Source organism: Callorhinchus milii, unplaced genomic scaffold (assembly GCF_018977255.1).
Source record: "Callorhinchus milii isolate IMCB2004 unplaced genomic scaffold, IMCB_Cmil_1.0 Scaffold8, whole genome shotgun sequence".
NCBI lineage: Eukaryota > Metazoa > Chordata > Chondrichthyes > Chimaeriformes > Callorhinchidae > Callorhinchus > Callorhinchus milii.
The window spans coordinates 6,022,070-6,047,428 of record NW_024704749.1 but is presented as its reverse complement, the minus strand read 5'-3'; the positions used below and the strand labels follow the sequence as shown (position 1 = coordinate 6,047,428).

General features: G+C 39.9%; 1 protein-coding gene across 2 annotated transcripts; it reads right to left on the bottom strand.

The window, feature by feature from the left end:
* Nucleotides 1-492: 492 nt before the first annotated feature.
* tbx5b (T-box transcription factor 5b) lies at nucleotides 493-18,422 on the bottom strand. Of its 2 annotated transcripts, none has more exons than XM_007902329.2 (9): nucleotides 18,221-18,422; nucleotides 14,901-15,072; nucleotides 14,178-14,272; nucleotides 12,083-12,202; nucleotides 10,933-11,080; nucleotides 8,286-8,438; nucleotides 5,381-5,472; nucleotides 3,704-3,927; nucleotides 493-1,280 (listed from the first exon to the last, which is right to left on the bottom strand). In XM_007902329.2, exons 2-9 carry the CDS (start codon nucleotides 15,045-15,047, stop codon nucleotides 697-699), a joined length of 1,563 nt encoding a protein of 520 aa, XP_007900520.1. In that variant the 5' UTR covers nucleotides 15,048-15,072; nucleotides 18,221-18,422; the 3' UTR covers nucleotides 493-696. The 2 variants fall into 2 exon arrangements, with proteins under 2 accessions (XP_007900520.1, XP_007900521.1); XM_007902330.2 differs by having other exon boundaries at nucleotides 3,704-3,903.
* Between the last annotated feature and the right edge of the window lie 6,937 nt (nucleotides 18,423-25,359).

Here is a 25,359-nt window from a genome sequence, read left to right as displayed (position 1 = left end):
AAAATGAAAGGTGAGGCTCATTTCAGTAATATGTGATGTGTAGGCACATAGGTCTAAGTATTTAGGTCAAGTGCTCTGGAATGCTAGCCTGCATATTATGGGCGCTATGCAAATGCAAGTTGTTGTTGTATAGAATTGCACTGTCCTCCACTTCACACCATGCCTCGTCACAGATACTATTTGGTACACAAGTAAATGGCAGCCAAATAACTATAGGAAGGCTGTTTAAACAAGGGTGACTTTGCAATGAACTGAATAGGTGCCACTGATAATTTCTCTGATGCTTCTGTATGACAGTCACCATGCAGTCAGTCTCTAACTCGGTTTTAAACCGTTCATCTCTGAAACAACGCTTGACTATACATTGCAGATTAACATCCACCAGGTGGAACCCTTCACTCTACACTTCTCGTGTTGTTGCAAACAGCCTGTTTCAACGTCGTTAAAATAAATACAATAAAAATAGAAGGGGGTGGGGGGGTGGGTGGGGGTGGTGGGGCGCGGGGGGAGATGAATATTTCAACCACGCAACGTTTCTTTTATATAAAGCATTAGTCACTTGAACATTATAGCCAGTTTTTTTTCTCTTGTTCTTGTTGTCATCGTCGTGTGTTTTGTTTTCAATACTGAAGTCCAACATCCACAAACGTAAACATTCACGTATGTCAGATCGATCAGCCGAGGGCTTCTTTGAAATTAGCTGTTTTCAGTCCATTCGGGAATTATTCCCACCCCATGAACCGAGTGGTACTGATGTGGTGAAAGGTTCCTTGACATACCGTGGGGATACAAGTAGTCTGAGGGTTGAAGGTTGGTTGTCGACTGGATGCTGGGCTGAGGTCCGCACTGCCGGACTATGGCTTGGTGAGAGACTGAGGTTTGGTGCGGAAACATGTTATGGGTATCTCCTATCTGTGGAGATGTGTGGTTGGCCACTCCGGACATGCGTGCCATTAATGGGCCTGACGTGAAATGTGCTGAGAAGTGCTGGTATGGAAGTCTGTCCATGGGTTGCATTGCAGTCACTGTGCAGCTACTGTAGGAAGGGACTGTGGCCCAACTATTGCAGTTGATATCATCGAGGCTCGAGCCAGGGTCTGTGCCCGGTGTGGAGCCAGCGTACATGCAGGCTTGCCGCTGAGCTGAATCAGTCCTGTAGGAAGGAGTCAGGCTTTGCTGCTGGGAGTAATTTGAGGACCTGTAGAATGGGTCATCTTCTGGAGAACTTTCTATGTATGACTTCTTGTAAGGATGTTCTGCAGGGTTGCAGTCATCTTCCACTGCTTGGGGAAATAAACCAAATGGTTTGGGATCAAAGTTAAATAATAATAATAATGCTTGCATTTGATATAGCGCCTTATCACGTCATTAAGACATCTCAAAGCGCTTCACAAAATATATTGTAAAGTGAATTGACTGTGTATTTTGTGGGCGAAATGTGGCAGCCAATTGCGCACAACAGTGTCCCACAAACAGTTGTGGATTGAGTGCCCAAATTATTATTATTTTTATTTGTTTATTTTAAGGGATTATTATATCTAGAAAGCAATCATCCAATTAACTAACAACCGGGTTCTACTTACTGCTAGGTAAACAGAGTAGTGTGGAGTAAGGAAGATCGTCTAAGATTTTAATAAATCTCCAACAACAACAACAACCTCTCACGACACCAAAGTAGCACAAAAGGGCGTTCCAGCCTTGATGAGAAAAGGCATTGTTTTATTAATCTTTTGGACCAAAATTCCACCCGGCTTTAGCCCGCAGAACCATTTTATTTTAAAATGCACAGAATTCTGGAGCAGTCTTACATCCAGTCTTGGTTTGACTTTTTTTGTGGGGGAATCGGGTTGGAGAATTTCGTAATGAACTGCCACTGTACACAAACATATATATTTAATATGATTTGCATTGAATAATACTATTAATAATAACTTATTGAATGTGCCATGCTTTGTGCGTGAAGATGTCCCTCCCCTCTGGCTACCAAGCACCAAAAACGGTACCGATATGCACTCAGCTACAAAAGCTTGACAGGGGGAAGCTGTGTCGAGTGTAGGTTAGAATTGGAAGGTCACATGCTGTTTCAGATCACAGCATTCCATCTCGCCTCTTTAGCCCCAGAGATGTTTATTTTTTGACTCTCAAGAGGAGTAGATAACTGGTTATTTAAAGAAGCCACCCACGGCATAAAAAAAAGTGGTTCCGAATTCTCAACGGGAACTCTTCACCAGATGATAACTGCTTGATTTTCTTGTCGTTGCACAAAAGGATTGCTTCTAACAATGTTCATTTAATTGCCACGTCTTGGGGAGTGAATGATAATATTATTTAGATTTAATTGAGATGCTGAAAATTATGAGGGGTTTTGATAGAATAAATCGGCAGAAACTGTTTCTTCTGATGGGTGGGTCGGTAACCAGAGATACAGATTTAAGATAATTGACAAAAGAACTTGAGGGGAGACGAGGAATAATTTTTTTAAGTGGAGAGTTATTACGATCTGGAATGCATTGCCTGAAAGGGTGGTGGAAGCAGATTCAATAATAACTTTCCAAAGGGAATTGGATAGGTGCTTGAAAAGGACAAATTTACAGGGTTATGGGTAGGTAAGAGCGGGGGATTGGGACTAGTTGGATAGCTCTTTCAAAGAACTGGCACAGGCACAATGGGCCAAATGGCCTCCTTCTGTACTGTAGGATTCTATGATTCTATGAATAATGATAATCCTTGCATTTGATATAGCACCTTATCACGTTGTTGAGACTTTAAAATATATATCTGTCCCTGTGGAGTGCCTTGGTGATGTTACTCTGTATGAAGGATGTTGTATAAATTCAAGCTGTTGCTGTGGGACATAGTTTATGCATGTGGAGAAATAAACTTAGATTTTCATTCAAAATATGTCTGGTTTTGTTTTTGCTCCAACACATCATTAAATATGAGAGTAAATTTGCTGCTGCTACCCACATGGTGTATTTTAAGGTTGAATATTTTAATACATTCCATAAGAAATACAAGTTTTATTATTTATTTCCAGGTCATTTTTGGATCAATTTCAGGCCTGCCTGTGCTTCAGTTGGATGTTAAGGAACCCTTTCTTCTTCTCCCCCTTTCCCTCCTCCTCATTTCAAAGTTTAGTGTTTGTCTCCCAGTGATCTAGGCTTACATTCCCTGCTCATCCAAATTCCCCCCCTCTCACCCATTAAAAAAAGACAAACAACTAGTTACTCCTCTCATTACTTCTTGCAGGATGATCACGACATCCTCTTGAATGCCCTCCCTTTACCTCTCTCTATCCGCCTTCAAGTCCTGCCTCACAACCTACCTCTTTGAAAGTAGCTATGACCACCTCTCATTTCCCCCTCACCCTCCCCACCTCCCCGCTCCCACCCCACTCCTGCTCTCCCTTTGCTGGACATCCAACCCCTTATAAAGTGCTCTGAGACTTTGCTCTATGTTTCACCCACAAAATAGACAGCCAATTCACTTTAGAATATGTTCTGTGAAGTGCTTTGCAATGTCTCGAAGGCGTGATAAGGCTCTATATCAAATGCAAAGATTATTATTAAATGTATAAATGCAAGTTACTGTTGTGGATGTGTCTGCCTACATAACAAAATTCAATCAATTTCTGGTCAAACTCATTCAGTAAAGCGCTTCGAGATGTTTCTAGCCCCCAAAAAAGGTCTGTGGTTGATCCTACCTTTCCTCTTGGTGCAGTGGTAGAGCTGGCTCTGTTCCTGTGGCAATGAGTAAGGGTTAGGAGGCAGCAACTCTTGGGTTGAGCTGGACACCCCATTCTCACACTGGTACTGGGAGCTCAGGTTGTTTGAGACTGGAAGAACTCGAACTTCGCCACTGAACTGACTCGGGTTGGAGCCCGTCCGCTGTCTGACTGTGCTCCTGGGGACCACAGGGTACTCTTTACTGCAAACACATGACAGGATTTAAGACCCTTGAAACAAAGCGATGCAAAAATCAAACGTAAACCTATCGTCAGTGCTTCCGATGCACGCACGGCGTGTTCAGCGCTGCGTGTGTCTAGTCTGCTGTAATAGAGAAAAGAGAAGGAAGTTTCTCCTGGTGTTCTAGCCATCAACTCTCCATATAAAGTTGGCTATTCACTTCACGCAGAAAATGCCTACAAACTCGCAGTCACTACGCTTGACAGCAATAACATTCTGGAACTCTACGAGGCATTTTGGCATTAATAAGTGGAGATGAAATTTAAATGCGAGACTTATTTTACATAAAAACATGAAAATTGCTGGACGAAAGACCAAGGCCCATCCAGTTCGCCTTCCACCGTCCTGCTAGTCACATGCACATGTCATGTCCCAAACTATATACTGTATATAGAATAAATCAGTAAATAAATGTTATATATTCTGCTGTAGTTTATCACTGTCCTGTAATCTAACTGAGCCTCTGGAATCTAACTAACGTGTAAAAGCTTCTGTTTTGTTAAAAACTGGAATCGAAGCACATCTCGAATGCAAAGATTATTATTATTATTACTATTATTATTATTATTATTTAAGTTGTTCTCTGACTGCCTTTTTGCATCTATAAGTTTAGCTGGTTTCTGCTTTGATTCGCTTCCAAAAGGGCGAGGGGTGGGAGGAAGGGAGCGTTAAAGGTTTGGTCTGGTTAATTTAATTCAAAGATGTATTTTCAATTAAAACGCTGTTAATTCACATACACACACACACAGACACACATCACAAAAGGATAGCCTTCCAAAGAGAACTGACGAGACTACACCGAGGTTGATTGAAAGGGGAACTGCCAGCCCTATCATCAGCTCAGGAATGCTTTCGCACATTTTACAAATGCAAATGCAAAATGCGGTGCGAATTACCCCGACTGAGCAACTTCTCAATCTCTGCAAAAACAAAACCCAGCCTAAAATCCACAGATCGTTCCACGTAACGACCTCTGATGAAGTTTGGAAGCTGGAAGGAGCTCACTGTGGAAACGAGCCAGACATTTCGCAAGTTTGTTATATATAATATATATACATATATATATAAAATATATATAAGGCACATTGGAATTCAGGTGCAAGAATGAGGAATTAGCTTTTTTTAAAAAAACAGTAATTGGTCTTTGCTCGAAGTGTAACCAAACCCCCCCAAAATAGTTCTGTCCCTGTGGGATGATAGCGTAGTGGTTTGTGTTGAATTTTTTTAAAAAAATATATAGTTTACAAGGAGCAGGCAACACACAGGAGCAACACGTGAAAACTGCTGATTGAATGGGATGCGGTGTTATTTCATTCTTGTCCATTTCCAATAGCCCGAGCTCCCACTAAGCGCTCTGGGACGCTATCCTTGTTTGAGGGGCGCTGTATACATGCAACTTCTTCTTGTTGTTCTACCTTTGCAACCTGGACATTCTGTGCAGTTCCATGTCATCGCTCCCTCGAAACCCTTTGGCAAATGGGTTGTTTTCGATCTTAAGCTGTGTGATCTGAACAAGACATTATTATTATTATTATTGTTATGGAGGCTCAGTAGCTTCGGTTGAATTTTTTTTCAATTGAAGACATCATCGAGTAACAAATAAATGGCAATTACCTTTAATTAGAGGACCGGGTGTTGTTTAAAAGTTGTTGTCATTCGCCTCAACTGTTCTGGTTTTAATGGTTTAAGATAGTCATTTAATTTGTTCAGGTGACCCTCAGTTGGTCTCATGTTTGTGTGGAATTTGTTTTTACTTTTGGGGAGGGAATTTGAATGACATTTTTAAGGTTAAAACATCATAGCTGATTGCAGATGGACATGAATCTAACTTTGTGTACTCATAGGATTAAGTACTCACAAAAAGCTCCATATAAGTCTGTGATATTCTATTAAAATATCTATTAATAAGACCTAATGGACGATAAGACACTGCCTCGGTGGGCGAAATTGCATTTTAATATTCACCATTTGGTTTGACAAACTGCCAAATCGTGTAAGGCAATACATCATAAAAGTAAAATGTTTGCAAGTTACATATATATTGGATTGAACCGGTGAAACTCTCGATCTCTCTTGGTTTTTTAAAAAAGAAAGAGACTGGTTAAAAATACAGCCCCCACCAAACATTCAGAGTTTAGTGTCTCTAACAAGTTCAGTTAGAAGTTTTGAGGCGAACTTTTCAGTCGTTGAGACAATTACATTTTAACCCAAGAATTGGCAATTCAACACTTTATCTGTGTGGGAAGTCATCTTAATAAATGCTTAATAAAGGATCAAATCACGTACCCTACATGAATGGCGCTATATGAGTGTAAATTGTTATTGAAATATCATGTATAACTTACAGTCTTCCCGCATAATGTTCCATGTTCTGGTTATGAACCAGAAATAAGTTTACAAATTCAGCTATTTTAGGGATTTTGTACAGGTACGATTTTTAAATGGTATTTATCTCGAAAATGTTCAATATCAGCAAAAAAATCTAATAACTTTCAGATTAAGACTTTTTTTTAATTAGTCGTGACGCTTTCCTATCGATGCAAGACAAAAAAAACTTTACTTTTTCAAAAAAAAGTTACACAAAGCAAGGTTTCAATCCAATAACGTAAATGCCTTCAACTTGTGTGAATAATGGGTTAATCGCTTCCAGAGGCACTTGGCTTAATCGTCGCAGATTAACCCATTGAAGTTTTTTTTAATAATAAAAGGGGAAAAAAAATGACTTTCGAATCTAAAGGGTTTGATTTCAATTCGTGTTATGGGGACAGATTCTCATAAAAGCTGAGAATGTAAATTAAATCCAATTGATTAAAATGCCTTCAGGAATAATCGAATACTATGTGGATTTCAGTTGGGCAAATTTAACTTGGAAACAAACGGATTTCCTGAGGAAACCGTGTAAATTTAAACCTTAGGTCCCTTGCAAGATTTTTTTTTTTTTGGGGGGGGGACACACTTGGGTAATTTATGTCTTTGCAATATTGGACCTACCTTAATGAGGTCTCCAGTTAGTTGGGTTCTGACCTCAAATAATCCTATCATGTTTCAAATTCCCCCATTTCCCCTTGAAATACTTTCTTTTTTTTTTGAAAAAAAATGGAATGGAATGGAATTTTCTTGGTAACTTAACTCAATCCAATTTCAGGATGATGGTGGCAGGAACTTTTTTTTTTGCCACGTTACATATTTTACACGTTGCCTTATTTTAACTTAACGTAACAAAACTAATCTCTTCGTTGAGAAACCGGTTCAAATCATTGACAAGAATCTTGCATCCATCGTTCATGCAATAGTATTCAACCTGATTGCACTAACGTTTCAGAGAAATGCCTGAAAACCACCCGACTCTCCCCAACCGATCAATTATTAATTTATATTAATTTATATATCTATATATATTTCACAAAATCAGGTTTGATTCTAGAGTTTAAGTGGGCGACATTTTCCCGGTGCAAGTGTTGGCAAGTCCAAGTTGTGAACGTTTCTAACAACGATTACGCTGATTACGGATCGGTTTACGAAACTCGCGTTCTGGCTCGATTCGTCAACTAACGTTAGGAAGAGAAATAGCGGGCGCGTCTATTTGAAAATTCTTTCCCACGATGCGGGAAGGTATTTGAGCATTTATTTTAAAACATTGCGTTAATTGAGGTGAGCTGTTACACTTTTCACCTGAATCTGCATTATATGTATATACTATATATATATAATTATATACACTATATATACTATATATATCGATGCGAAGTTGGGGATTTAAAGCCGGTTTAACTTCACGGAAAAGTAAGGACAAGTCAAAAGGTTTTGAGGGAAGAGAGAAAGTGGGCGCCAACCGTTTGTGTATAGAACCACACATTTTCCAAGAGTGAGCAAAAATAACCTTACAAATTGATCAGTTGTCCTGTCTACCACTTTTTCGAAATGTATAACGTAAATACATTAAAGTACAGTAAATGTATGTTAACGATGAACATCCCTACCGTTTTGGTTGTGTCATGAAATGCCAATAATATTCTTTTATTTATTTCATTATTTTATTCTGTGTTGCCCTTTGAGATGTGATAAGGCGATATATAAAATGCAATAATTATTATTATTATTGTGATTGAATGAGACATTAATACTGAATATCCTTGTCCCCCTCGTCTACTCGAACCATGTCAAATTTAACGCAATAGTGTTTTTCAATTTCAAGACACTTTTGTTTTTCTAACAGAAAAGGATTGAGAAAATTGTTATTTTTTCCGCAGGCAGAAAAGTTTTTTTTTTCCTTTCACCCCCCCCCCCCCCCCCAAAAAAAAAGCATTAACAAAATCTTACCTTGTGGTTTTGATAGGATGTCACAGCGATAAAGGCCGTTTCGGAAAATATGTGAGTGCAGAACGCGGTGTTTTTGGATCCGAATCCGTTATTTTCATCTGCTTTTACTATGTGCAACCGAGGCTGGTATTTATGCATTGAATTCAGAATGATCTGTGAAAGAAATACAACACCTTTGATCAAACACTTTGGGGCCCACGTTAAGATCATTATTATTATTATTATATTTCGTCCATTCACTTTACAGTATGTTCTGTGAAGCCCTTTTGGGACGTCTCAACGACGTGATAAGGAGCTGTATCAAATGCAAGGATTATTATTATGTTATTACAGTTTGAACCACTCTATAGATGTAATTTCTAAATGGTTTTCAGTGAAGGATCAGCCAGACCAATAACACTGCCACGTTACAAATCAACAGACATTAGTTTATTTAATATATTTCAGTTACCTAAAAATAGCTATTTTCTGTTGGCGGTTGAATATTTTGTTCACCAGGTATTTTGTCAAGCCATTTCTGAACAGTCCTACAAACAGTGCCAGTTGGACCCATGATTATAGGAGCCTTGTTTGTTTTACATTGCCACATGCTTCGGAATCAATTTGCAGATCGATATATTTCCTGGGTTCCTTTATTCCTTACGTTGTAATCACTTGGGATCTTAGTCACATGAATATTATTATTATTATTGATTCGCTTAAGAAAAATTGAACTTTATGATGGGAGGGAGTGGGAGAAAGGCGACGGGAAAGGCTCTGTAGTTGTTTCTATTAACGGTGCTGCCTGCTACTTTGCACCCGAATCTTTCTTTTTTAGAAAAAAATATTTTTTTTTAGCGAGGATAATATTTGCTGATCTGAAATTTCTAGCAGTGAAAGTTTGGGAGTTTTCTGGAGTTTGGCCGTCTCCAAACACACATACACTCACACATGCACACACACACACACACACACAGAATTTGCACTCAATCCTAAATGTACATTCATCAATGTTTGTAGACTTTGCGAAGGTTGCTGCCTTTTTTCCCGCAGTATCCCTAACACCTTCTAGCACTAGTAATAACCCCATAACCGCCTCCCCCTCCCACCCAGCACACACATACAATTTTGTGGGAATGTATCTCCTTGCATTTTTTCGAACGGTTTTCGATTCAAGTGGTAATAGATGTCTCCATTCGCCAATTATTGTTAGATCCCAGAGATTGTTTAAGGTTGGAGTGTGTGTGTGTGTGTGTGTGTATGTTGGGGGGAGAGACGGGAGCTGGCGACAGAAAGACGATGCCAAACTCCACCACAGACCCCTCAAGTCACCCTCCCCACCTTTCCCCTCTCATCCCAGAGGTTTAGTTAAATTGGTTTGACAATCACGTAAGTCCTAGACATCAGCGGTGAAACGATCTAATGGTTTTTAATTTCATTACATCCCGCTTAATTGAGAGGCTACAAGTACTGGTTTCATCCAGCAATTTGTTAAATTAATTTCTCTTTGTTGCCTCTGCCTCGGTTTGTTTAAAAAGAGGTTTTAATTCGCCGCCTTTTCACAGTAGGAGAGACAGACTAACAACCGAGGCTTGGGGGACAGTTTCCAAGGTTACAGTTTATTCCACTAACATCTCTCTAAGTGCTCAACTGTGACAAAACACGGCTCCCATTCTCGTTCAGAGAGGGTAGAGGCAAAATAACAGAGACGAGTTGGAAGTTCTCTGTTGGTGTCTCCCCCCACCCCCCATTAGCTTTACACACAAAAAATACTTGTATGTAAACAAAATCCCTTCACTGTCGCTTTCTGTCAATCTCTCGTGAAGTACAGAAAGTAACTTTCAATCAAAGGATGTTATTTTAGAGGGAAAAAAAACAAATTGCGTTGTGCTGTGCAAAGCAAACAGCTAACTTATTACTGGTTTCCAAGTCGGTGTTATGCATATTTCCACTCCCCCCCCCCACCTCCTCAACCCCATAATGCACTGGCCAATAATGAGGCAATCTCCAGGACCCTTAGAAAGGGGTGGGGGGGGGGGAGAGAAAGAGAGACTTTAAATTTCAGGTGCATGAGTTCACAAAGCTTAGCACCCAACATTTTCAAACTCTGTTCCAACTCCAGATGCATCATTAAACGCAGTTCCCCACTCCACCTCTCTTCCCTGTGTGCCTGACTCCCCCCCCACCCCCAAACCCCCACCCCGAGACCATTCCAATCAATAACACAGACCACAATAACAGTCGGTAACTATGTACATTAAGCCCAGCACCTGCGAATGAACAGCTCAATAGCTGAACCTTGGCCATTCCCCTTTCACGCACAACGTTTCCGGGTAACCCTCCTTGGGACCTTGGGGTCGGTTGGTTGCGTCCATCAACCCCCCCCCCACAATCCCCCTCCCCCCCACCCACCACCACCAAAAAAATATATATAAATAAATAGAAGGAAAGCCAAGACGTTTTGCAACTGGCGAAACCCATCAACCGCTGTTTGGTTTCAATTCAGACCCATTCCCCTCCATGGGTCCCAGCCCAGCCAATCCGTCCCCCTTTGAGCCTGGGAGTGTTTTTTCCACGCTGTCAAGGCAAATTGGGGAGTCTCTCGTGGGAATGGATTTTTACAGAGAAAGCGAAAGGAAAAAAAAAACAACAACACAATAACACTTACGTGCCCGAATGGGTCAAGGTGGTTGTTGGTGAGTTTGAGTTTCTGGAAGGAAACCAACTGCCTCATCCAATGGGCTCCTGTGGCAGGTGAATCCGGGTGAACGTACAACCTCCCCGGCATAGCAGGCTCGGCTTTGCCCGTCACAGACCTTGATTCAGAGAGAGAGAGAGAGAGAAAAACACACATTTAACATTAGACCCAGCTAAAATGCAATGGCTTGACACCACTTTAAGGCAAAACGAATTTAGGTCTCGTCCCCAACCCCCAACATCCCCCCCCCCCCCCCAAGAAAAAACAGACCCCCATGTTAATAATATAATAATCCTTGCATTTGATATAGCGTCCTATCACGTCTTCGAGACGTCTCAAAGCGCTTCACAGAACACACAGAACAGCGAATTTTGTGGGAGAAACCTCATGTAAAACAAACGTGAATTTGCGTTCATTCAAACCAGGTCAAGTCTTTATTTTTTTTTGCAGCATTTTACTTCCACTTTATATTACGCATTAAACTCCAATATATGAGTGAATTGAGGTTCCATGCACCAGTTAATAATAATAATAATAATAATAATCGTCATCATTATGTAAATCGCAGGCCTTGGCTTTTTAAGCCATTAAAATGTATTTTAACGACAGGCAAAAAATTTCGTAACACCATATGTGAAGCACTATCCCTGAGCATGAGTGCAATGACAGATCTTTTAAAAAAAATACACTGTCACGAATCACATTTTACAGTAAATCCTGTGAAGTTCTTTGAGGCGACATGAAAGGCGACTGAGCAAATGCAAGGATTATTATTGTTATCACTTATATTTATCATTCCTCTATTTCAAAAAATATATACGTTATTAAGTAACGTAACACCAGAGACCGCTTAGTGATAATAAGTCATAATTGGCATCTACATCTTGACTTATTATCAAAAAGCGAATGATAACAAGTCGACCATTATCCAGTTCTTTTTGATTATTCAGTTTCTATCTGAGATGTCTCGAAGACGCGATGAAGCACAATATCAGATGCAAGGATTAATTCTTCTATTATTATAAACCGAACCCTATTCAAAAGCGAGCAATATTGAAAGCAACTGATGTGTAAATTTAACGAGAAAGATATAAAAATAATATAGTGAGAGAGCACTTACCATTTATTGTCAGCAAATTTGTAACGGTGATCATCAGCCGGTACAATGTCCATTAACAGGATATATTTTGTTTTAGGGTTTAAGCCGGTCACCTTCACTTTGTAACTGGGAAACATACGCCTGAAAAAAAGAACACAAACACACCGAAAGTCAATGTGTGTGAAAAAAAACAATAGATTATTGTACACAAAAAAAGTGTTGAAGGAGATGGGCATTTTTAAGGGGAGGGAAAAAAATCGACATCAGCGTTTTAGCTTATTTCCTAACAAAAGTGAATGTTGATTTCGTTCTGAATGAACCAAATCATAAGAGAAAGGGAAATCGGTGGAAGGTGTGTGTGTGTGTGTGTGTGGGGGGGGGGGGGGGGGGGGGGGGAGGGGGGGTCTACTGGAAGAAGAAAACCCCAACGTTAGTTTTATATACTTAGGAAAACATATTCAGTTTTGCCCACAAAAATACACAGCCATTTCACTTTACAGCAAATACTTATTAAACGCTTTGAGGCGTCTCGTAGACATGACAAGGCGCTATATCAAATGCAAGGATTATTATTATTATTAAACATTATTTTTAAAAAAGGCAGCGTTTCACTTAAGTTGCATGAGAGCGAGGTTTCTGAATGGCCTACTCCTGTCCCCATGTTCCTGTATATATGTTCCTATGATGATTTGCTCTGAATAATACGTATGTGATCTTGCTGATGTTTTTTTCCCGGATCTAAAAGTGCTTGCTTGTTTGCTTGTTGATTTACAAATGTGAAGCAAATGTGTTTACAAAACACTTGTGAAAGACCCATCCGATTTTTTTTACGGTAGTTAAAAGCAGGTCCTCTCGGCCGAGAAGAGAACTAAATTGCTCCCTAAATGGAAGCGTTGTACCGTTGTACTTGTCTCGACGAATTAGCCAGAAAAAAAACAGCTTGTATATACATGCAACACCATATAAATATTTATCAGATCGCAATGTAAGTGGGTGAATATATATTATCAGTGCGGGAGACAGAGTACTCTAACACACTGCTTTTGTGGGACAGAAAAAAATAACAAGTTGGCGTATGCAACACAATATACATACCGAGAAGGGCTGTTGTTGCCTTTTTTTTGCGATAATATGTTTTACTGAGTACACAAAATTAAGACTTTGCCGTTAAACATTTTTTGAAAATAATTGTGTCGAGATATAAATTCATATACCAATCTATATAACAATTTAACGCCTTGTTTTAAAAAAAATAAGTTTTTATCGAAACGCGAAACGTAATGGAGAGGAAGGAAGAAAGACCGCTCGGTTTGTATTTTCAAGATTTAAAAGAAAAGCGTTTAAAAAATGAATTGAATCTTGCTACTTGACCAAAAAAAAAATGAACCCATCTGCGGTTGCAGTGGGAAGTGGGCACTTTGCGTCTCATTTAATACTTTAACAATCTGAGTCTGTGTGTGTGTGGTGTGTGTGTGATTACATATTATCTACGTGTCGTGTTTGGACGCTTTCCAAAATTAAAAATAACGCTGCGCAACCATAGTGTCTGAAACAGAAGTCCAGTACAACAGAGTTGGAGTAAAACGTTTGCCTTTATTGCGGGCGTTGTAACGAGACAGACTGTATTTGCATCCTACAACGTGCGTGTCCCTCTCTCTCTCTCTCTCTCTCTATATATATATATATAGGCATATTTCTATCTCTCTCTCGTTAGGTCCATTGAGCCTGACACTTGTCTGATCTCACAGCCGCTCGAAACGACGCGGTATTAAAAATTGATACAGCGTGGGGGTCTGTTTAACGTTGCGCATTGGAGTTATTATCCGCCTATTATATTCCCCTCTTCTGAAACACTTAAACATTTCCCAGTGGGACCTGACAGATTTTTTTTTCTCCCCACCGGGACAAAGGAAGCTTTTACCAGTTTGAACTTGAACTATTATATACACACATATATATATATGTGTGTGTGAGCGTGTGTCTAAAAAAAACACTGTGTTTATAAGTCTGGTTTCTTTTTGGACAACTTAGGTGAGTGAGTCTACACACACAAACTGGGTAAGTCTGAAACAAACGGGGATTCATCTCACGGGACAGGGTTTTGCAAATTACCCACCTTCCGGCTTTCGTGATGATCATTTCAGTCCCGACCTCATGAAATTTTAACCATAATTCCCGCTCATGCAAATAAACCTTGATTCCTTCCATGCCCTACAATACGTAGACACAGTAATGAGTAATTTGGTCGCTCCTATAATTGCAAACACAAGTGACATCAAGGCAAAACACACACACACACAACTCATTTACACAGTTATTTCCAACATAACTGCCCCCTGAAGTTCACTGATCGGAAATTGTCTTCAAATCACAACCCGATAGGATGTAGGTAGAGAAACCAATACAATTTGACCCAACATAGATAGGTTTTTGGTAAACTGTCAGCGATAAAGGTGCTCTGTGTCTATTTAAAACTTAATCCGCGCTTGTTGTGCCTAAAAAAAAACTAAAAATATTTTAAAAAGCGACCTTCAATAAATAAATATACATATTGTTTTAACCTGGACAAAATTAAGGATCGAGAAGCACAAAAGCACACGTACATATACACACATGTAAACAAATATTTTCAATATAACCACCCCTGAGTTCACTTAGCAGAAATAGACAACCAAGGGAAAGAGAAACCAATAGAATTGACCAAATATAGGCCTCAGTGGAAAGGTGGGTTGTGTCTATTTAAAACTTAACCCGTGCTTGTTGTGCCATTCAAAGCAATTTCGTGAAGATACAGCGCCCTAATATTTCGCCAGTGTAAAAGGGTGCCCAGCTTACTAACCTGTTGAGTGTATGTGGCTTGATGCGGGGAGGGGGATTTGTTACCGGCTCCTGGCTGGCTATCCTGCTTACTCTCAGTTGAATGCTCCTTGGGTTCAGAGTCGTTGTGTGGTGTGGTCACAGCAAAGCTCTCCTCGGTCTCCGCCATAATTTTTTTTTTAACCGCAACAGTCCTAGCAAAAGAGGTACCAAAACCCAAGCAATGTGAAAGTCCATGCTAACCAATCGAAGTGATAATAATAATAATAATAAATAATAATAATAATAATCCTTGCATTTGATAAAGCGCCTGATTAAATCTATCAGACGTCTCAAAGCGCTTCACAGAATATGTTGTAAAGTGAATCGACTGTATGTTCTGCGGGCGCAAACGCAACACAATCCTCTCCTCGCCTGTTCATCAAAAAAAGAATCCCTTAAAATATTAAAAACAAGGCAACCTAAAAAAAAGTATAGATTGTTTTAACCTGGACAAAAATTAGGGATTGAGAAACTCGGGCCTTTTTTTATATGAGGTTATGCGAAATTGAAAGGAGAGGGAGTGAGAGGGAGAGAGAGAGAATGCCAATCTTAACCGAATCCCAATAAGATAAACGAGTTATTCACTCAATTCCCCTGGAGTTCTGGAAAGACTAATAAAGATAAGACTCCAGACTCTTTCAGTGCAAACGTTTGATTGGAGTATTATAATGACATTCACGCCAATTACATTTCCTTGGTTTTATAGAGTTGTGTTTGTATGTTAGACCCACACACGCACAGACCCTACCACCACTACCCCCTTTCATCGATTTGATTGCCTTGTTAAAGTGTCTGTAAGCTTTCGATGTTAGCCTGGGGTTGGAACCCATGTTATTACAATTTATATTGTTTCCTTGGCTCTTTGGCCAAGGAATCACTCATTTTACACTCAAGGGTTAGGAAACGGCCTGAGCACGTGATTTGCATCGTGTAGCTTTCAAAAGTGTGTGTGTGTGACCCCCTTCCACTGGATCATAACACTGCAAAACATTTTATGTATTAATTCCGAGAGAGAGAGAGAGAAAACGGGGGAGAGAGAGTGTTAAGATTGTGTCGTGATGGGAAGAGCACTGCGTTACTCAAATTATTGTCTCCTTGAATGGACCTCTCATCTAACTTACTGTCATCATAGAAATAAAACAAAACACACACCCACAACGTTGTCTATATACGGCAACGCTGCACTCTACTTTGTAAGTAATTATGTTTGATCCAATTCTGCTTTTAAACCCTTCCAACAAATTGTGATTTTTCCTCCCCAAAAGACTGATGAATGGATTTCATGGCGACGTGCACCTATTCCTGATTCCTCGCTTTCCCATGTTGCTTTCCATTTGTCACAACAATTTATGCGTATCTTGCGAAAAAAAAATGAATTGAAGTCTGGATTTTACATGTCATGGGGCAGTGGGGTGGGGGTGTGTGAATGAAAACACGTAAAAACGTACAACGATACTCACAAGACGTGTTTATGTATAAATAGCAACATCTCCCTATGCTCAGCAACTTAAACAAGCGGGTGTGTTTAATACCAAATAGAACTAGGCCTGTATTTAGAATTATTACGCAAACGACAGGGCTGGAGAGGATTATAATTGGATTTTTTTTGTAGGTCAGGTTTGCTTGTATTTGAGAATTTGCTCGAATTGTTGCATTACTATTGCAGGTTGCAATAGTATTGTAGAATATTATTGGAATGTTTTTGCGTTACAGTGTTATTGCAGGTTGCCACAATATTATAAAATAGTATTGCAATGCTCTTGCATTATCGCAGGTTGCAATCATACTGCAATGCAATAATATTTTAATGATTAATGCCTTAACCCTCGCGGAGACATAATTTTGTGTGTGGATACACGTTGAATTTGGAATCTTTTAAACGCCTCCAGTATAAATATTTTAACATTGTCTGGGCGCTAAATTATAAATACAAGTTATTATTTTTTCACAATAGTTTTAATCACTTTGTTTCCACCTCGCCTGCTCCTTTTAAATGTAAGGTCTGTCTTTATATATATATATATATATTTCCCTCCAATCTGTCCATGATTTTTTAACGGTCAAGAGACTTAAAGCAATCCACGTATATTTAGACATTTAAAACGCTCTAATAAATAATTAACTAACAGCTAGCGCCAAAAAACACACACACACAGCGTGTGTATTTATCTCGGTTGGAGGAGGTGTAGCAAACCACAATGCCTAAGAATAAAATAATTATTTAACAAACTCCTTCTAAATTTGAAGAAAGCTTTTGAAACGAGTTCACTGAATTTATATTTCCGAGACGAATCGCCACTGGGTATAGTGATATTTCGCATAAACTTATTGTGCCTCAAATTACCTTATTTTTTTCCCTTGTCGGTCTGCTGATTAAATATTAAGTATTAAATCAACGTTGCAAAGCTAAAGGCAGAACTAATAATGCGATGCAATTTAAAAATTAAAAATAATAATAATAAACGTTCACTTCAAATGTAACTATAACTTGCCAGAAACGGCTTGGAAGAAAAATACATATGCATATACATATAAAATATATGTTTATATATATATTATGTACGCATAATATGCATTTATACACATATCTATGGATATATACTGTATATTAAAAAAAATCAAAGTTTCTCAGTGGAATCGAAGGCAGACGAGGAAGCATTGTGTGATGATATCGAACGATGATTATTATTTTTTAAACAAAAAAGAGAACACAATTGACGAGGAATATATTTCAAGCAAAAAAAAAATAAAAAATCCTTGCCTGGATGGATGCCATTGGGTTAAATAACAGGGAAATAACAGGAGACCGATTTTGCTGTAAATTTAGAGAGGTTTAGAGACGGTCTGACCGTTCACACAGACAGGCCCGCGTCGCCAGTGTGTGTGTGTGTGTGTGTGTGTGAGTAAATATACACTACACAGCGGCCACAGCTCTCTATTGCGCGGTTTATATCAGATTTCTTCTACGCGTTGAAGTTTCCTTACGGCGATCGATAAACCCCCAGCCCTGTTAATCGGCTTCGGGTTCCTTTAACTTTGCCTGGTTTGCCATTTGTAACAGGCGAAACGCTTTCTTTTGTTTTATTTTTTCACCTAGGCCCCGTTATTCGCTGGCGGAGACTTATATACAGGAGATGGAAGCATTATCGCTCATGCACACACACACACACAGACACACAGACACACGCACAGACACACACACACGCACACACACACACACAGACACACACCGAGATACAATAACACAACAGAACGCGAAGAGCACAAGCCAACACGACTCACAAAAAAGTAACAATTTACCTTCTTCACTCCCCCACAATGTAATCGTATATATATATATATCTATATATAGGTATGTAAATCCTACTCAATCGTGTCTTCTGGAGTCATTCACACAACACATCCCAAGGCTGAGGAATCCATGGCTGTCCAGGCTAGACTTCCACCAAAACACGTCCAGGTTTCCAGTTAGCGCACTTAGCCAGGTTTCCTGAGAAGAAGATAAGGTCTTATCGCAATGTTTGGGACATCTAACCGACGCAGAACAAAAAAAAGTTGCCGTTTTACAGTGCTTTTACTGTGGTGCTGAGCGTGTGGAACGGGTTACACAGCACATCCCAAAGCTGCGCGCTGACTGGAATGACGTGTGAAGCTTCACTGCTCTCCAAGTAGTGAGCGTCTGTCCAACCAGTGTTGATCTATAGAGAGCTACGCATCCCAGACAACCCCCCCCACCCCACCCACCCCATCACCACCCCCCCCATCCCCTCCCCCCCACCGCCCCCCCAGTCTGGCAGCACAAAGCAACATGAAACTCAACAGCACCCCATCATCCATCTTTTTTTTCTCCCCTGAAGAAAATACAAGCCCCCACCACACCCCCCCCCCCGCCCAATATAAGACACAGACCACAACAACCTTCTCCCCCAACCACCACCCCATCCCCCCACCCCTTGCCTCCTCCCCTCAAACCAAGGGACATTTCATCGCACGCTGGATCGATCCATCGACCAAAAATATCCTGCCAAACTTCACTGTGTGTGGAGTACAAATGCAAAAGAAAAAAAAGGCTTTTTTTTTCGAAAAAAAAGCTATAGATAACTTACTTGACAATTCACTATGACGTTATCCAGATGGGGGTGAAAATCGAGAAAGTAGCAGACTTTTCTGAAGAGACAAGCATTGCGATAAAGTACTGTGTTCTTTCTTTTTTTTTGGGGGGGGGTGGATTGTTTTGAGATGGGAGTTGTTTATAAGCTGGGGTGGGGTGGGTGGGGGGTGAGGAAAATTATATGTGTGCTTTTCGTCTGTGCATGTGTGTGTGTGTGTATGAGTGTCTGTGTTAGAAACCGACCAGGTTAGGTCGAGTCGATGTTGCTCTGTTCCACAAAGTTACAGATGTTCATCTCCAATCAACTGTTTCCTTGCAGTAATTCCAAGAACTAATAAAATAAGCAAATGCTATTTCGGTGGGGGGGAATAGAGGTGCGTTTTCTGTTTGCAAGACTGCATTTTTTTTAAAAAGCTGAGTGACACACATTCAAACAGCACATTTTTTTGCAATGCGAAAACAAGAAAGGGAGAAGAGGCGAAAGGGCTTTTTTTTTGGGGGGGGGGGGGGGGTGAGAAGGGAATTAATTCATTCTCGGCGTTTTCATTCACTTGGACTATTTCGTGGGCAGTTTTGCAATTCAATCGCATATGACTTCTTGCCCGTTAACTTCCCGGCGACTTTTATTCGCGATTTTTTAAAAGAAAGCAAAGAGAAAGTTTCTGGTGTGTGTCTGTGTCTGTCTGTGTGTGTGTGTGTGCATCCATTTTAAAATGGTGCACACGAGCTAAGCACAATCTCTCCTTGCACGCAAACTTTTCATTCGGTTAAAGGGTAGGAATGGAATTGCATCGTAGGGTTTGAGCGAACCTTAATTTCTGAGCGTCGGCTCATTCGGGAAATGTGTTTCTGCAGTGATCAACGTGAAGGTTAATGAATTCGCTTCTGCTGAATTGGAACAAGCTTGAGAATGCAGTGCGGCTCGGTATCTTACAGAGGAGAGAGCAGAGAGAGAGGGAGAGAGTGTGTGTGTGTGTGTGAGAGAGAGAGAGAGAGAGAGACAGAGGCCCTGGCACTTAAATCTGATTTTAACCCAGAAAGCAATGATTTCTGAAACCAACGTTATCAGATGAGCACAGGCGAGTTTCAAGCCCTTGCACACATGGACAGAATCAGACAATTAACACGCCAACTGGCGAGCAAAACCCTTTCCTTCCGTATCCCTCACACTTTGGACAGTGACTAACGTAACGGTGAACCTCCTCGAAAACACAATGTTCGCCTTCCACGCAAAGGAGTTTAAGTGTTAACACAAATAACGCTGCCAATCTATTCGCTGAAGGGAGCCAATAACGCCTCCAGTTCAATGATGTGTAAGGTTACGATTATTCCAAGATGGAAGGCAATAGTGACATTCGAGAATAAAATGTTGTTGGTATTAATGGTAAAGCGTAGAGTTTAAAAAAAAACCAATATATATATATTATTATATTCACAAGTGAAAATGAATGACTAGGTACAAAATGCAGATCGAAAGGTGCAAGTCAAGTGTGTGGGTGAAAACAGAACGTGCTATAAACCGAAAGCACACAGATTCAATAGACACGTCTCACAAATAAATACACATACAACCAATCTGTCTGCAAATTACACAAATTGAACCAGAAATGCGGTAACACAGAAGCTTTGTACCTACCTATAAGGTGTAATAATTGATCTGGGGTGTGTGTGTGTGGTGGTGGTGGGGGGGGGGGGGGGGTATTGAGTTCCACAGCATAAAAACAGGAACTTATTTTCTCTCCCCCTCTCTCTCTCTGTCTGTTGCGTCCAAACGGTTAGAGAGACAGTCAAATAGCCGTCGGCCCGTTTGCATCAGAAGACAAGAAGTCTTAAACCCGACTATGTCAGACTCCCAACAGATTAAATAATAGTGCTGTCCCCCTTTCTCTCTCTCCCCCTTTTCTTTTCCCCCCTCACTCTTGCCAATCACGTGCTGTTAAAATAACGTCCCGGGAATGTGAATCGTCGACCCACATAATCACTCGATATGTAGAAACCGGAAAACGTCAGCGTTTGCAACTAACTCCTGTTTGTTTTCGTGTGGGCTGTGCGATTGCCACGCCAATGGAGGATTAAATTCAATTAATAGTGTTGCGTTCAGAGGAGAAACGGATTGGCAATAAAGAGGTTAGGTAGGTAAGGTTCAGTCGTTGTTAACAGCATTTATTTGACATCATTCTGAAATGCTTGATTTTTTTTTGGGGGGGGTCATTAAAAAAAATAGAAAAGGGCAATAGCTAAAAGTTGGACTGACTGAAACTCAATTAAAACGTTTTAGATGTGTGCATAATTTAAGCTCAGAGTGCTAGTGAGCCACTGGTTTTGCTCCCCTCTCTGCATTCTTGTCAAATGAGTGAACCGACACCTCAGTGACATGTGCTCTGCTCTCCATAAGTCATCCATAACCTGTTGTTTCACAGAATCAAAAGATAGAGAGGCCGGCGTCCAATTATTTCTTCGTGATTAAGTATAAACCCAATCCGGCCCCAAAAAAACATAAAGCACAAACTCAAGGTAAAACCTTTCAGCCGCCTCCACGATCTCCAGACAGATCCCAGTGATGTTGTGCTTGAGCTGAATGTGTTTGTGTGTATGTGTGCTGACCAAAGAAAAGTGTGCGTGCAATGTGTGTGTTGAAAATCATTGCATGCAAAGTCACTTTATTTTTTTCTTTGTTACATATAATCTATATCGATGTAAAGATAGTAAAGATATAAAGATGTAACTTTGCAAAGTTGCAAAAAGTTGTAGAGGTGGGCAGAACCTTAAAAAAAAGGTATTGGTGACTTCAGAGTTGATTTACCAGGAAACGACACAAGATTTTACGGTGAGTAAAAAAAAAAAAATCCTGTTGATTTTCAATGAAAGCGATTATTAAATGAATGCGGGTCTTATGAAGTCTAACCCCACTTTACAAAACTGTTTGTTAAAATCAATGCAACTTTGGAGGGATTTATTCAATTATTGATTCATTTCCCTCCCAATAATGATCGTTTATATATATATATATAGTCCCTTGTACGCCCAGTTAATATTGTTGTCACCCAAACCGCATGTTGGAATGATATAAACACAACAATATCGTGTTTGAGCCACAGAGCCGTGCTTAACGCCTCTAAATGTTGCATTAATAAGACAAAACGGTGTTTTTTTCTCGATTAGTGTACGTATTATGCCTTATTGCATAAAGGATGCTTACTTGCATGCACAGTGCTGCTGTCCATGTAGGGAGGGGGGAAATTAAGGGGAAAAATTCACAGACTCCCTCCCCCTGCTCCCGCGTCTTATTGTAAACATGGGAAGTCTAGAGCTGTGAAAATGGATGATAGCAACAACCCAGAGATAGTGCAAAAATAATAATAATCCTTGCATTTGATAATAGCGCCTTATCATGTCTTTGGGACGTCTCAAAGCGCTCACACGATATACTGTACTGTAAAGTGGATGGATTCTGGTGTTTTGTGGTCGAAGTGGGGGTGTGATTTGCGTTCATTTAACACCAAAACGCAAATGTTGCTGCCGTTTGACCGCAAGTGAGTGAGAAGAGGGGAGAGAGTTTGCATACAAAAGCGCGTGGACACTTCGAAGTGCGCAAAATCCCTCCCAACTTTGGCTCGAGCGTAACGGCCTGAATCGCATGCAGTTCGGTGGAAACGGGCGGGCAATTCAGCGAGCAAGTTAGCACTTCTTTTAATTCAAAAAAAAAATCAGCATTGCGAGTAGGCGGTCGAACAATTCCCAGCATTCGGATCTCCCGTGCCTCGGGGTCTAATTCCAAGGTATAAATATTTATATTTATATGATGTTAATCGTCGCAGCGATCGATTATGCAAGACAACGACAACAACAAAAAAATGCACAAACCTAGCCTAGGCCATGGGGGCGTTAGACAAAGAGTGAATCTTATTCTATTTGGGCGACTTGTGGGCTAACTTAGGTTTGGGACGGATTTCGACGCGCACAAAACTCGCTATTCGCTGTTCGCTCGTCGTATATTCTGTCCACCCCACCCCCACCCACCCCCACCTTAAAAAAAACTGAATGAATGAATGCATAATGCAAAACTACCCTTGTATCTTTTCCCCCCTCTTGCTTCATTACCTCTCAGAACACTTGTCAACCTTATACAGGTTACGAAAGGTCAACGCGCGAGGTGAAGCTTCGATCTGAAAGCGATTATTCACATTATTTTAATAGAGACTTTAAAAAATAATGGAAATGCGGGGCAACTTTCGCAGAATGCAGAATGCAAAAGTTGGGTACATTTCCCAGCACCGTCGAATTCGCATTCGAGTTCGCATAAGTACGAAAAGACGCCCACATCCCTCAGATCTGAGTTCAGTTCAACTGACAGGTTCTTTTTGATCTTATCTGACATGCAATTTTTTTTTTAGTTTTTTAAATAATTTTTTGTATTTAGAACGCAGTTTCACACGAAGCAGTTTCAAATTCCCGCTTGTTAACAACGTCCTAGTAATTAATAATGGGTTTAAATCGACGAACAAAAGGTTTTGGACAGCAAACAAATATATTGATAAAACTATTTTGTTTCCAAGACAGCAATAATATTAATAATAATAATCCTTGCATTTGATAGAGCGCCTTATCGCGTCTTCCAGACGTCTCAAAGCTATGCTGTGAAGCGAATTCACTCGATATTTTGTGATTACAAATTGAATTGAGTGGCGACATGGGTTTCAAGGAGTTAACAAATATACGCATCCAAATCTAAAATAGTTTGGATTCGACATCTATTAAAAAATAGACGAGAACACTCATAATATAAGATTGTATCCAACTGTAAATGGTATATAATATCAATTTTACCACATAATCCATCAATGAGCAGCACATAGCACGTTGTATTGACCCAGTTGTGTTTTGAAGACTTTTTTTTTTACTTGGGGTTTTCGGGAGTCAGGTTGAAAACAGCTACCGAGAGATTATTCATGGAGGAAACTTTATATTAACGTGAGGGTTGAAGTTGTTTGAAATGTGGACGCCAAACAAGCCATCACAACACAAACGGAATATAAACTTCCAGAGGCTTTGCAGACGGATGGCGGAGACGTGCTTTTGAAAGGCAATGCAAATTTAAATCGATTCACTTAATTCAATGCTTCGAGAAGCGTCTTGACTTGACGCCCTTTCGCTCATTGTTCCTACACACCGATTCCGACAAGAAAGGCTAAAATAATTAACCAACGGGACTTATTATTGTTGAACATACGATAAACATTAATATTAATAATTAATATATCATTGTACATTATAACATTATTGTAGATGTATTGCAGTGACAAACGAAACATGCAGTTGTCTGCGTATAACTATTTCAGTAAGACTTTTTAAAAAAAAATGAGATACCAAATGTGTTATTTAAAAAAAAACTTTTTTCACCTTAATTTACCACTAGGAATAAAACTGCACTGCATTAAACTTACGTTATTGGAAGATAAATGTGTTATTGTCTTTGCAATAACATGCAAGTTAAGGACGATGCATTAGATTGTACATTAGATTTGCATTTGCATGAAGTAAACTGATGCTTTCACGCCAAACATTCTCGTTTGCAACAGTGAGAAGGAGTTACAGTTGTGAATTTTGGCGCTTAAAAGCAATCTCTCGAGTAAACCAGATTAACAAGCAGACAGACGCGTGGGTGAGGAGATGGCGCGCTATATAGGAACGTGTGTATCTACTTAACACGTCAAGTATACCCAACTAACGAGATAATGATGAATTTGAGAAACGGGAAATGACCAGACTAGGGGGGAAAAAAAGCAACTCTGAAGTTTATTTCCACCAAGATATGAAACTTTTCAATTGACAAATTTGTTTTGCCTCATCAGTCTCAAGTTTGGACGAATGGTTGTATCTGGACCTAAGGCAAAGCGACCATGTGATGGGGGGGAATTTTTACTAAAAAAATATTAATCGCAAATTGATAACTGCTCGTTTTTAGAGCGAGTATAACTTGTTTGGCTATTGGGCCTTGATTGATCAGTTTACTATCAATCACAAGTTTACGAGTTAACAGGAAACGCTGAGAGACGAAAAAGGATTACAAAACTACTCGAGACATGAGCCGAAGGAGCTTGTAAGTTAGCCCGTGCCTATCTCTGTTCTCTCTCAGTGGACGATTAAAGGCCTTGTATCTTTAACACGGCCCGTTGTTTGGCGCCAAGTGATGTGTTATTAATCAGCATTTGTTGCGGGTTCGATTTTACGTAAAGGCGATCGAGCTATAATTCTTTGTGACAAGAGTTAAAATGGTTTAAAAGCATTTTTTTAAAAAAAAAATCTGTTTGCATTCGTATTTTAGGCA